Genomic DNA, 13,859 nt, shown 5'->3' on the forward strand with positions numbered 1-13,859 from the left:
ATGGAAAACAAAGTTAACGGGAAGATGAGCACTGTGAACACTTCCATCGCAGACTCCACCGACGCACGAGTAAGTGATCTGATTGAGGCTGGTTACAGTCGGTCAAATAATAAAGTGTCACATGAGCCACGGGCTCCAACTTGCATGCCCTCGTCTGTGCGTAATTTTGGAATACCGATTCAAGCACCAACCGCCGGCGGTGATTGCGCAGTTTTCAAAGACTGTAACCGACTCGATGCTTCACTCTCTGCCAAACATTTTTATGATCGCAACAGTGATTATGTGAAGTGTGACAGTGCTCAGTGGGAGGATTTTGGTAAAGTTCAGACGGTCAACGTGGGCACTCCGGAAAGTTTACCAGGTTTAAATCTCCCCGCAACAACCGCTGCATGTAAATTCATCAAGGATGAAAAGGAGCCTTCCGTGATCACGGAAACCACCGGGTCTAACTTTGAGCCAGCATCGGATCTGTGCGCTCTCGACACCTGCTGCAACCCCGAAAGAAAGCAACAGTTGGCGCTCGGCGGCATGGAGTGCGCAACCTTTGTGCCGATTCCTCGACCGACAATGGAGGGCTCTCCAAACTTTCTCATCGACCTGAATCAGTCAGAGCAGCTGGGAAACTCGGTGAGGACTGACTCCAGGTGTGGTTTATCCGGGAAGTCTGTTCTCAACTTTGATGGCAACACGCTGACGAACACCCATCTCACCATGTACAAGAGCGAGTTTCCCCGTTGGCAGATGCAAACGTCTCCAGCTGAGCCTCAGTACTGGTGCCAGTCAGCAGGAGTGACCGACGACCCCTTCACTCCCAGCAGCTATGATGGGATCCAGAACCAGAGCCTGTCTCAGAGGAACCCATCACCCTTTTCTGGATTTCCAGGGTAACTACTACATTACTGCTCATACCTTTTTTTTGATCTCACATTTGAATGTATGTTTCTCTCATGATGTTAAAGTTAAATCATAATGATCACATTTGTTTTTAAGTACAATGACCAATTTGTAAGATGTTCACACCATTAAAGTGTGAGTTTAATTTTAACTTGGAGACAAGTAACTTTAACACCATCATCCACATTTAGATGGTCACATAATGTATTAATTGTTTGGTTCATTTGAATAGCAGAGTGCAGTGTCTTCAATAATTGGTTCTGTCTAATATCTTTTTACAGGATGCCCCCTCAGAGATTGTGTGTCATCTGTAGTGACGAGGCATCTGGTTGCCACTATGGAGTCTTAACCTGTGGAAGCTGTAAAGTCTTCTTTAAGAGAGCAGTTGAAGGTGAGCAAGGAAGAATTTAGAATTTTAGTCCCTTTCATTATTTCAGTCAAGGCCACCGATTTTCCACACCATAAAAGAGGAAACCTAAGTCATTAAGAACATAATATGAACTTTTGATTTCTCACTGCATTGCCACATCATCACTGCGAATGAAAGTCAGATTTAAAGTCAACATTTGAAGAAAGAAACATAGTCATAAAAACCCCATACAAATCAATTAAAGAAAAGAAGAAACATAAAACCACCTTTGATGCTAACAGTATTTTAGCATCTGTTAGTTGTTCAGCCAGAACCTATCAATTTTTACTTCTCAAAGTAATTGAATGCGGTCACCTGGACTTGGTTGTATGTATTGGATGATGTTTTACTCTTTATGCAACTTGCTTTATCAGATGATGCTCAACAAGGTTGGCCTTGACTATGTTGACTAGTCATGCATGCAAACACACTTTTACCTGTTCTGATGATGTTTAATACAACTACAATGCAATGTATTAAGTAATATTTTACTTCAAATGGTTAAAATCTTACATTAGTTTATTTATTTTTTTGACAGAGAAACACAAACCTTTCATCCTGTTTGGAGGAAGAAAAAAAACAACTTCACTGGTTGTTATAGGAGGTTAGCAATAGTATCACATTGACTGATGTTCACCATGTTCCCCATCTTGGAGGGTTTTTGTTATCTTGTAGTGTAAGATATATTAGAGCCACTATGTCTCACCATGGCCATGTCACTCTGTCCTCACAGCCTTGCTGCTATCTAATTTTGTTCTTCAGATCTCTCAGAGTGCTGCCTCAGTGTGGGACTGGAGTAGCCACTGCTAATAGACAAGAGTCATTCAAGAGCCCCCCCAAGCTCATTATGTGCCTCTTTAGCTTCCTATAAATCTGAGAATCAAGTGCTTTTATAATAGTATACGTTGTCTGTATCAATTCTCCCAACAGGCCATCATAGCTATTTGTGTGCCGGGCGAAATGACTGCATTGTGGACAAAATCCGGAGGAAGAATTGCCCAGCATGTCGCCTTAGAAAGTGCTATCAAGCCGGAATGATGCTTGGAGGTACCGTTTCTATATATTTTTGTTTTGTTTTTTTCAATGCAGCCATAAAGCACAAGTTCAATTGAACTGTTTTCATGTTAAAACTTCTTAAACATCAAAGGAAAAATATCGTTTTTTTCATTAATATTTTGCCTACACCTTCCATATACAGAGATCTCTAAGTGAGATAATCTTTTTGACTACCTGGGCCTTGTATTCATGTCACAGGCAGGAAGCTGAAGCGTTATGGGGCCTTGAAAGCCTTGGGTCTGACCCCGTCCATGATGTTCCATTCCCACTTGGCCATGTCCGGCGACAGTCAGGCCTTGACCTCCATGGCGTGCATACCGAGCCTCCACGAGCTGCAGCTCTCCACGCAAATACTCAACATCCTGGAAAATATCGAGCCGGATATGGTTTACTCCGGTTATGACAACTCTCAGCCCGATGTCCCTCACCTTCTGCTCAACAGTCTCAACCGGCTGTGTGAAAAGCAGCTGCTGTGGATCGTCAAGTGGACCAAATCTCTACCAGGTAACAGTCCGCAGCGTTGCAGGGTCACCGTGGTTGTAGCCATGGGGATCCACTGGCTGGCTGCACCGCAGGTGTCATCTTATAGGTCCGGCTGAGATAGAGGCCTGGGCACTTCCTTTGGTTTGGATGTCAGATAAGTCATTCACATCTAAAAAAACAAGCAAAAAAAATAAAAAGATTTTAACATGTGCTTTAACAGTATCTTTGTCAGTGTAACACTTTTGGTGCAGCTCACCGGTCTGCACCAAGGTTAAAAGCAAGAAACACACTTTTTCACCCACGTTGCATTCGCTCATTTGTAATACTGAACCAGAATATGCAAAATGAATGCACACTGGGTAACTGTTGAGTAAATTCTGCATGATAGCATTGTGTGCTGGGTTAAGTGCAGTGCAGAGTATGAATACAAAGCTCACCAGTGACTCATAAAAACCCATCAAGGTTCGAAGCACAGGATGTCTTCCCTTTCTTGCAAGCCTCCATTATGATCTGCTACAAAGATAAAGCATTGTTGATGCTGTTTGTGTGTTGCAGACTTAAACTGAACCACCCCTGGGTTGGCCTTTTTAACTCTGGTGAAATGAAAGTTCAAATAATGTCACTTTTAAAGAGCTGCATCAAGACAGCAATCACACCAGGGTTTGTTCTTATCGGTGATTTTGTCAGGAAATTAGAGCACTCTTTTAGTGTTAGAGCGCAGAAGCCCAGAGATTTTGTGGCTAATTTCCAAAGTCCAATGGACATTTTATTTTATCAGGGAAATCTCATTTGAACTTATGTATTTAAACGTAGAAATATTATGCACAAGAATTAACTGAGCATCCCATTTAGCTATAATTCTCCCAAAGTGGACACAAGGGTGTCTATCAATAGTCTAGATCAGCAACTTTGATCATGCTTGGGAGACAAACGTAGGTAATAGATATGATAGATCATCTATTCTACCAGAGAGCAAAATTATAAGAGACTGTGCTAAATGGCAGGGAAACTTTAATGTCAAGACTTAACCGAATAGCTGCAAATGAAGCTCATTCAATCAAAAATGCCTGCATTTGATAATTTCTTGCTTAAAATGCATTGCTTTGTTCATTTATAGTTATATAACTATAGTTAGTGAAATTTAGGTTGCTTTGTTACAAATAATCCATTATATGGTGCAATAGGGGGATAATTGTGTTTGAAATCTCCCAAACCCAACGCTAACCCAGTAGTGGGGAAGGCATTTGGTTGTTAAACTTTAAAAAAAAACTTCTTTGTATCACCTCAGCTTAGAAATGATCGAGGGCCACAAAGAACTCAGACAAGGGCACTTTTAGGCCCAAGGCCCATGGGTTTCCCATGTCTGGTCGAGATGACCTGATCCATTCTGCACTGTGGATAACTGGGTCGATCACTAAAGCCATGTTGTTGTTTTTCTTCCATGAGGGTTTCGTAATCTTCACATCAACGACCAGATGACTCTTATCCAGTACTCCTGGATGAATCTGATGGTTTTCTCTCTTGGCTGGCGCTCCTTTCAAAACGTCACCAGCGAATTTTTGTACTTTGCTCCTGATCTGATCTTAAGTCAGTAAGTAATCGTCGTCAAAAAACTCGATTTTGATCCGGGATGATGTGTAGGTATGACTCTGATGTATCCAGATACCAAAGAAAATACAAACATCTCTTTGTCTTTCAGGGAGCAAATGAGGAGATCACCAATTTATGACCTCTGCCTGGCGATACAGTTTATCCCGCAGGAATTTGCAAATCTTCAAGTTACCCGTGAGGAATTCCTCTGCATGAAAGCCATAATATTGCTCAACACAGGTCAGACTCACCTTCTCCACTATTGTTCTCATTTGAATTAATCACAGTGTTTTGAAAAGTAGCTTTGTGAACCTTTTTACTGTAAATGTGTACAGTTTATTAAGCTGGCTTGCCCTTGGTGAAATGAAAGTAGCAGCGGCTGGTATCAAATCCTCATCTGACACAGACTAAAACACACAGTTTCAAAGCAGAATGTTATTTTCCTCCGTGTTGTGGACAATTATTGCACACTTGATTGAAAAAGTGCATAAAATGTGAAAGTTTCTTTCTGCACTCTTAGTGCCTCTCGAAGGACTCAAAAGCCAGGCGGCCTTTGACGAAATGAGACAAAACTATATCCGGGAGCTGACAAAGGCGATCCACATGAAGGAGAAGGGTGTGGTGGCGAGCTCCCAGCGCTTCTACCACCTCACCAAGCTGATGGACGCCATGCACGATGTAAGTCTGCCCACGTTCATTCAAGCAGCCCTGATGGAGCCCGGACACAAACGCCGATGTCTCTTCTCTCGACAGATAGTGAAGAAGGTCAACCTGTACTGCCTGAGCACCTTCATCCAGGCGGACTCCATGAAAGTGGAGTTTCCTGAGATGATGTCGGAGGTCATTGCCTCGCAGCTTCCCAAGGTCCTGGCAGGCATGGTGAGGCCGCTGCTATTCCACGCAAAGTGATGTGCGTCACGACTCTCAGGAGACACACTGCGAAAGAAAGAATTATTCACTTCAAAATATCTGGATCCGTCACTGCTCTCCTTTCAATAATGTAATCAGACCGCTTATACTTTGCTTTCTCTGTCGCCTCTGTTGAGGTGAAACTGAATGATTGTGTTTCTTAAACAGTTTTTAGACAGATTTTGAATATTATAACAGCAGAATCAGTAAGAAATGATAAAGCTAATGGATGAATGTCACTTATTAGCTGATGCATGATGTATTTCGAGCACTGCAGAAGATCATGATAGTTTTTCTAATAAATCCATAGAAATATATATATTTAAAGCAACAAAGACTTCAGAATATAATGAAACTAATTAGAGTGGTACCTCAGTAACTCACTGGAATGACATCAGGGAGGTGAAAGTAGGAAGATACTTGAATGAGAAGCAATTACGTTGCCTTGGTGGTTAAGTGAGTCACTTCACAAGGGGCTTTGGGTCTGAGGTTTTTTTTTTGTTGTTGTTGCATGTTCCCCCTCTTGCATGTATGTTTTTCTTTCTCCAAATTTTCAGTCATTCTCAACTGGCTGTCAATGTGAATGTTTGCTGAACTTGTCTGGGGTTAGCTGGGATTGATGGGTCATAGATAGGAACACGGTGTGATTTACCAGGGGCAATCGGAGGTTGGAGTTTGTTTTTGTTTTTGTTTTTTTTCTACATTTGGTCTATAGATTCCTTTTTCTGCTGAATTAGTTTTTTTCACTACCAGACCAAACTAAAAACTAATTTAAAGTCGTCATTTTGGTTGACTGTTAGACTTTTGAAAGGTAGAGGGTTTGATTTAGAGACTACAATTATTACTTATTTTTTGCGTTCTTTTTCATGACATTTACTACATTCAGTTTTATGTAAACATCCAGTAAAAAAAAGTTTTATCTTTCACTCATTTCTTTTTTATTTTACAATTTCCTCACACATCCCGCCTCCTTGCTCTGTTGGAAAGACAACAAACGGGTCACTTAAATAAAGGGTGTTCAATACATATTAGTCCAGGTGCCGCTTTCAGCCCATTTTCACTGTAAGTGGGCTGGACCAGTTAAAATAGTGCCTCATTAACCTGTAAAATTTAAACTTAATTATTTGTTGTGGCACACAATGTACATGATGAAAATGTCTATATTTTCAAATTTTTTTTTTAACAATTACTACTGAAAATGAATACAATCTCAACGACACTTTCTAGTGAAAAGTCTTTCATTTATAACTGTTGCATTATGGATGTTTTTACAAACTCACCCTGACAACATGGCTTTGAGGCTAATGCTAGTTTTCTATCTTTCATGGCAGCATCACCGATATCTCAGCTCGAGTCTCAGTGTTGTATTGTGTCTGCTACTTTTAAGAAATCTGTTAGTTTTCTTTAAAATGTTGACAATTTGCTTGGTTGTTTGGCAGCCAGATTGGATCTCTTTACGGGTTGGTTTTGGCCCACGACAGTCCTGAGTTTTTAGTGAAATGTAGGCTGCTTTGTTACAAATACTGCATTGTTTTTTAATATAAAATGTATAGCTTTTTCAACAAAAAAAAGAAAAAAAAAAAGAAAATTTCTGCATCCAAATTTGTGTCAAAATATCCACAATATTTAATATCAACAAGAAACCCAACCACTGAATCAGTGCTGTGAAAAGATATTGCAAGAATGTGTGAAGTTGCTCAATTTTAACAGCGCAATTTGTACAAAATTACCAGATTAAAATCAAATCTGTTAGTTCAAAAAAAAATTTTGGAATGAGGAGGGGAATGATGTTAAACACTCAAACTTAAACATATTATGTATATTTTGAACAATGATGTCTGAAGCAAACAACTGCTTCCTTCTGCTGGGAATCAAACCTGGCTCCCCTGCAATCCATCGGGGTGGATAACAATCACTACACGCAATATTATAATTTCTGTATTCAGCATTTCACACAGTGTAGCAAAGAAATCTGCACGAGACCAACAGGTCACATGATTTATTTATAGCCATGGTTGGACACATTCAACTTACAGTAGATGATTGCAAGGAAACAAACTTTCAAATGCATATATATAAAAAAAAAAACAAGGGGATACAAAGTGGTACATTTTTAGGACATGAATCTCACTCTTATGATACGCCTCGGTTGATAGAGACCGTGAGGGAGTAATAGTCCAGCATCATAGTTCAAGGCCACATCACATTCTTAGAGATGTAAATGGAAAAGAACATCCTGATCTTGGCAAGGAGGAAATCTCAAATAGCCTCCCAGTGTCAGTCTGGCTAACCTGAGCAAGTCTTTCTTTGATAATGTTTCAGTTAGTAAAAACTGAAAAGGGTTGATATTGATCTTTTTTTCCTTTATTTTCAATCATGTCACTGAATGCAACTTTTTTGTCATTACGAACTCGATACTGATCTAGAAAATATTATCTGATATATGTCTAGTGTCTGCTACTAGTACACCAGTGTACTAGTGTGTACAGCAAAGCTTCATCCAAACATTATAAAAACAGCATAGTTGACAGTGTATAGCGATACATTCACGAGAAGTAAATATTCTGAGGAGCGGTGGGCATTAATGTACCATAAAGTACCGTGAAGCTATCCAGAAAGTGCGCTTGCAGAAGTCAACGATGATCAGAGTCCACAGACATGAAAAGTTAAGCTGCAAAACCTTCTATGCTTATTTTTTTCAATTACATTCTATTATACTGTAGATTATTTTCTAAAATCACAGCTTGTAGAATTAAAGTGAATGCTGAGGAAACAGTAGATTTCCATTTGATGCGAAGGAAGTTGCATGCTGATATAACAGAAAGGTTAAAACAAAAAGATTATATTTAATTTCTATTTTATATTACCATATTTCTGGGAATAAAATGTGAAATGGAGTATGTCTCTTTTGTAACTTTGTAGGTTAATACGCAGACATCAGTGCAATCAGTGGGTGATATATTTACCTTTAACAGTAAATATGTCATACATATTGATCCTGAACCTCTGAAAAACAAACACAGACAAGGAGGTATACAATGTATTTATATTATAGGACTCTAAAATGTTGCTGCCTTGACTGACATCTGCTGAACAAATGTCAGTGACTGGTTAAATTTCAATCAACCACGTTGCATTTTCTTTTCTCCCCATGGATGCCATGAGGAAAAAAAATTAAAAACATTTGCCACCTGTTAGAGGAAGACAACGTAATTCTCTGGGATTAGACCTGTTTTTCCCTCGTACGTTGCTTGGAGCCAGCCCGGTTCAACAGAGGGGTAGACTGCAGGAAGTTGAAAGAGAGAAGAAAAAAACAACAACAAAAATGCAAGTTAAATAGATAAAGGGAGGCAAACTCCTGATTTAGTATCACTGATTAGAATCACTGAGTCTGAATGTGACAACAATGAGACTTGGTAAATAGCAGACTGAGGAAAACGCAGGGCGAGAGAAGTCTTTAAAAAAAACCCACAGCTTAACAGTGCAAATCGTCATAAAATGATAAGTGTTGCTGAGATGCATCAAGAAAATCGGCTTTAAAAAAACACACGAGATAACACAATCTGGCTATGATGCATTGAATACGTTATTATTTTTTTTTTTTAAAGAAACAGAAATGTGGAGAAAAGTGGTTCTCCTTGTAAGTGGTAGGGAGCATTTGTTGACGTTTTTGTGCTTGGCCGCTGGCTCCACAGGCAGAGTTAACAGGGAACAGGCACCAGTGCCTTCTCTCACAAGGTTACTGTGACCTGTCTGCAATGGTTGAGGGCCAAGTCATCTCTTTATGGAAGAAGACGACGAAGCAAGAAATAATAAAAAATTAAAAAAATAAATATCCAACAGATCGTTTGCAATAATTGCGTATATGAGTCAGGGCTGAAATTTCAGATTAACAAACACCAGAACATCACTCATTCAGCTCTCAGTGGATGTGAGCACTGCTCAAGTGAATGTACAGTAAAAAAAAAAAAAAAAAGTCCTGGTTCTGCTCACCATTTGTGAAGTGCGCCCCCTGGGGGAAGCTGAGCTCATGACTGTGCTCGGCCTCGCAGGAATACATCGCCTTGGCATCTCTGTAGGAAAAAAAAAAGATGAAATAATAATAAAAACAAGCAATGTCAGGGAAACACTTGCGATAAGAGTGAGCGCTCATCAGGTCAAACATTTTTTATGTTGGGAATACATTCTTGTGTTCACGGCACCTCAGGACTGGCTCCGACTGCAGGGAGGAGGCGCTTTCAAAAAGCAGCGCTCGGGCAGCGACCCTGAAACAAGAAGACGTAGTTCACAGTACTTTGATATGATAAATAAACAGTAGTATGACATAATGAGAGACAAGCGTTAGTGAATTGCTTTTATATATCTTGGTGTTGTTATATCTACCATGTTGTCCCAAATATGACAGCAGAGGTGCAGTGGTTAGAACTCATTTTACACCAATAACGTACCTGGTTTGAGCTCAATCCAGACATTTCTGTGCAGTTTGCATGTTCTACCTGTACGTATGTGTTTTGTTTTTTTTTTCTCCAGAAAAGTCCATAAAGATGCTTTTGGGGTTAACTGGTGACTCAAAATTGCCCATATCTCCAGTACCCTGCGACCCTGGGTTGTTTTAAAACTGGAAATAGGTGTGAAAATGTGAGCGTGGCTTAAATTCAAGCTCTCATTTTTCATCAAGTGTCGCAGAAACAAGAGAAACATGCAAGATGGAAACTACAACCACCCACTTTTTGTTCTAAATGTGATCAAATAAAGCAGGACTGCCTTAGAGAGTTTCAACCCTGTCTGACCTAAAGTGAGCGTTTCTCATTGTCTAGAAAGAGGTGAAAAGAATAACAGCTTAAAACGGGAGGTTTCCTTCCTCTGGGCAGAGTTGACTGCAGCGCGGTGTAGAGTTAAACTGTATACAAGGCAACACTTGACCCCGTGCACAACAACCTTCGAGAGTCAAGGGAGGTTGCGACAGAGCTCGGGGGCAGAGGCTGGGTGCCTGATACAGAGAAACTACTTGAGAGACTGTGTGACTGGCTTTCTCAGACAAGTCAAACAATCTATTTGTCCCAGGAGAGCGAGCACCGACTGCTGCTGGGTCACATCAACCCGAGAGCAGGCAGAACGTAATTAAAGCCAGCTCTCCCTGCACACCAGAAAAGGCATAAATCTCAGAACACATACTCATCTGATCTTAGAAGCCTCTCAATGCACATAAACAGATGGAGGACGAAGCTGCCGACTCTCTCTACCCTAGAGAGGGGAAATGCTTTCTGATCTATTGTCCTTAACCCTTATTGACTTGCATTTTTTTCTTGGAGGGGTATAAAACTGTTTTAACTGTATTTGTTTTATTTTGTTTGGCTTCATAAAATATATACAGCACATGTTTACAAAAAACTGTGGTTGCCTATTCTATCTATTAAGTATGTTAATAATCACATATATACATATATATAAACACAGATGTAATAGATAGAATAGTTGATGTTAATGCTGTCAAAGTGCACATCAATCTATTATTTCTTACACAAAGTAACAAATTTAATTCATTCACATTAAATCCTAAACTAAAAATAAATCTTCATCGAACCAATCTGGGCCTGAAGAGGTTTTAATTCAGGTGCCAAAAAAACAAAAAAAAAAACCCCAAAAGGACATTGACTGCATTTTCACAATGAATCTAACTGCAGTTCCCAATATGTCCACTGCACGTCGTACTGTAAAAAAAATAAAAAAATAAAAAAATAAATATATATATATATATATATATACACAGTTTATATAACAACATAGACCAAAATCATTGAATCAGCAGTGGAAGTCGGCCTCCATATATCTTATATAATTTGCATTAAATATTTGCAGGATGTACTTTTTGGTTGTTATTTTGCAGTAAATGCTTCGAGTTGTCTTCATCTACAGGTCATTATGTTGTCTTTTGTCCTAATTGAGATCAAATTGTTCTGTATGTGGCCTCCTGAGCTAAATCCATGGACTAGTTTTTCATTCAGCCTTCAAAAAATTATCACTGGAGCATTTTCACGTAAAATTCTCCAATTTTCTCTTCCAGCACACCATATCAAATGTCTAATGAGGCACCCTGCTCAGTAATAAACCTTTACTAACTCTGTATCCAACAGAAACCCAAGCAGCTTTGCCTCTGCACCAATAGTAGTGGCTCTATAGATTGTGTGAATACACACATTTAAAAAAAAATGGAAATACAAAGAAATTAAAGATAATTGGAGATAATTTCACAGGGTCTGCTATAAACAATAATGTGATATTGGCCAAAGATGTAATAGTTTTTGTCCATTTTAAGTGTAATGAAGTCAATTATGTAATAGGTTGCCTGTGGCATAATAGGATATTTGAGGCCATGTTGCGAGCAATCTCATAAAGGGGTGTCAAACATATGGCTTGTGGACCAAAACCAGCCCTTCAAGAGGCTCCAATACGGCCGGCTAAAACGCAGAGCAAATTGTAAAAATAGTTTTTTTCGCACACATTTCTTAAGAGTAGCAGTCACAACAACCACACTGACTCACGACTTGAGATACTGGAGATGCTGCCATGAAAGATTTTGGGACATTTCAACTGCATTTTACACCAGAAGGTTTCATTAAAATTGCCTTTATGTTGAGATTGTAGTCATTTGGGGTAATAATTGGTTTTGTCAAAATATAGACATTTTCATCACACATACTCTGTGCCACAATAACAAAAACATTTTGAGTTTAAATTAAAGGTAATTATGGCACAATTTTACCTGTTCGGCTCACTCAAGATGAAATTGGACACCGTTGAACTAATAAGCTATTACATTAACAAAAGCAGTCACTATTGTAAAATTACTTAAATATGATTACATTTCTTGTGAATAAAAGGTTTTTTTGCAGGTTTTGTGCAGTTTGCTTCTCAAAAATCTGTATCATGGATAGTGGGATAGCACACATTCCTTCAGCAATGAAAAATACCATGCAGCACTCTCTTTATGTCACTGTCATTCAAACTTTGACTATTTCATTACATGTTTCGTGTTTCATGTTTACATATTGGCCATTATTGAGGATGTCAGTTTTGTCTTCTAGTGAATGGAATTGTTATAATATTCTGTTTGTAATGAAGTGAAGCAGTAATGCACAGCAGGTTCCTAATGATATCTCCATTGATTCACTGATATTAGAAGCTTGTTAGAGGTCATTACACTGATCCGGGTCGCTGGTAGCCGTTGCTGACGGAGTTTTCCATCCTGCGGCGGATCACTTGTTTTGGAGGGAGGTCTGGGTGCCCAGCAGCCTTTAAACTCTCTTTGGCTTCCAGTGTTGACAAACTTTGGACAGATCCGGAGCAGCTCCTACGGCCTTGACAGCAACAGACAAATAATTACTTGTATCGCCCGGTAAAATTACACAAAGTGTGATTGGAAAACAGCAGTGCACCTAACAACTCCAGGCAATGAGCCGTGTAAATAATACTTTCACTGGTGTTTAACTTATGTGTAAATCAAATGGGCTGCTGTCAGAGGTTGAAAGCCCCGGAAGAATAAATCATAACAATAAAACTATCCAGTTTATGAAGTTCATCCTGAAAAATGTCACTTTTACGAGATTTCAACCTACTTTATTACTGCAAGGGAAACTAAATCGGTGCACTCATTACAGGGGAGTTCAGACCGAGGTTGTTGATGGTGATTCTACCTTCGGATACAAGCAGCGACTTCAGAGACAGGGCAGGGGAGCGGTGCAGCAGCTCCGGCCTCAGATCAGTGCGGTGTGGGGCTTTTTTGGGTGCGGGAGACAACCTGGGTGTCGTGCTGACCGAGGAGAGACTTAAAGCGTCCTCGGACTCTCCGTCTGTGCGCCCCGTGTCCTCCCGGGAGCTGGACTCGGGGCTGCTGACCCACGCGGCGCTCCCGGGGCCATTGGAGAGCTGCGACGGCGTCCCGCGGAGCTCCAGCACCGGCGGCTTGTCCTGCCCCGTCCTCGCTCCAGAGGACGCGGCTTTGGAGGAAGCGTTCCGCTCCGAGGAGTGGGACGACAGAGACTCCATGCTGCCCATGGGGGTGCTGCTTGGGCTGCTGCTCAAAGTGTCACCTAGGCAGGGACCAGAGACGGGGCACACGAGGCCCTCATTAAAACCTGCGAAGCAAACTATTTTCCTGGACAGGTAAAATGGTAACGGGATGAAGTGTGCAGATGTCTCTAAATAATGATAGCTCGTGGCAGGTTTTGGCAATTTGTGGCGTGATGGCCTGCGGCGGTAATCACAATTTTGGTACTCACTTTCTGCATCTGCCAGACACAGCGTTGGGGTGTAGAGGCTGCGGGGTTTCCGGGGCCCCGTGGATAAACAGATGGCCCTGTTCCTGCGAGAGCCAGGCCGGCTCTGCGGTAGGGGCAGGGGTACATTAGGGTCTGGAGGCTGGTGGAAGATCTGAATGATGGAAAGAGGAGCACAACTCGGATTAGCAATCCTCGTTTTACTGGAACTTTGATGTCATTCTGTCTGTGAAGATAGATTA

At 40.5% G+C, this 13,859-nt stretch overlaps 2 protein-coding genes across 2 annotated transcripts in view; one reads left to right on the top strand and one right to left on the bottom strand.

Annotated features, from left to right (window-relative positions):
• Nucleotides 1-5,341, top strand: pgr (progesterone receptor; the record flags this gene model as incomplete). Its single annotated transcript, XM_080512298.1, has 9 exons — nt 1-512; nt 645-884; nt 1,176-1,285; nt 2,234-2,350; nt 2,558-2,863; nt 4,289-4,433; nt 4,542-4,672; nt 4,953-5,110; nt 5,186-5,341. The coding sequence occupies 9 exons, from the start codon at nt 1-3 to the stop codon at nt 5,339-5,341; spliced, it is 1,875 nt and encodes a 624-aa protein (XP_080368424.1).
• Nucleotides 5,342-7,336: 1,995 nt separating this feature from the next.
• The window catches only part of arhgap42b (Rho GTPase activating protein 42b), an 82,336-nt gene continuing 75,813 nt past the window's right edge, over nt 7,337-13,859 (bottom strand). Inside the window, exons 20-25 of the mRNA XM_080510087.1 lie at nt 13,621-13,771; nt 13,036-13,476; nt 12,543-12,699; nt 9,544-9,606; nt 9,335-9,414; nt 7,337-8,624 (exon numbers count right to left, since the gene is read on the bottom strand). Coding sequence (XP_080366213.1) covers nt 8,536-8,624; nt 9,335-9,414; nt 9,544-9,606; nt 12,543-12,699; nt 13,036-13,476; nt 13,621-13,771 — 981 coding nt within the window. The 3' untranslated portion in view covers nt 7,337-8,535. The remainder of the gene's footprint in view (nt 8,625-9,334; nt 9,415-9,543; nt 9,607-12,542; nt 12,700-13,035; nt 13,477-13,620; nt 13,772-13,859) is intronic.

The sequence above is a fragment of the Blennius ocellaris genome (assembly GCF_963422515.1).
Source record: "Blennius ocellaris genome assembly, chromosome: 2".
Taxonomy (NCBI): domain Eukaryota; kingdom Metazoa; phylum Chordata; class Actinopteri; order Blenniiformes; family Blenniidae; genus Blennius; species Blennius ocellaris.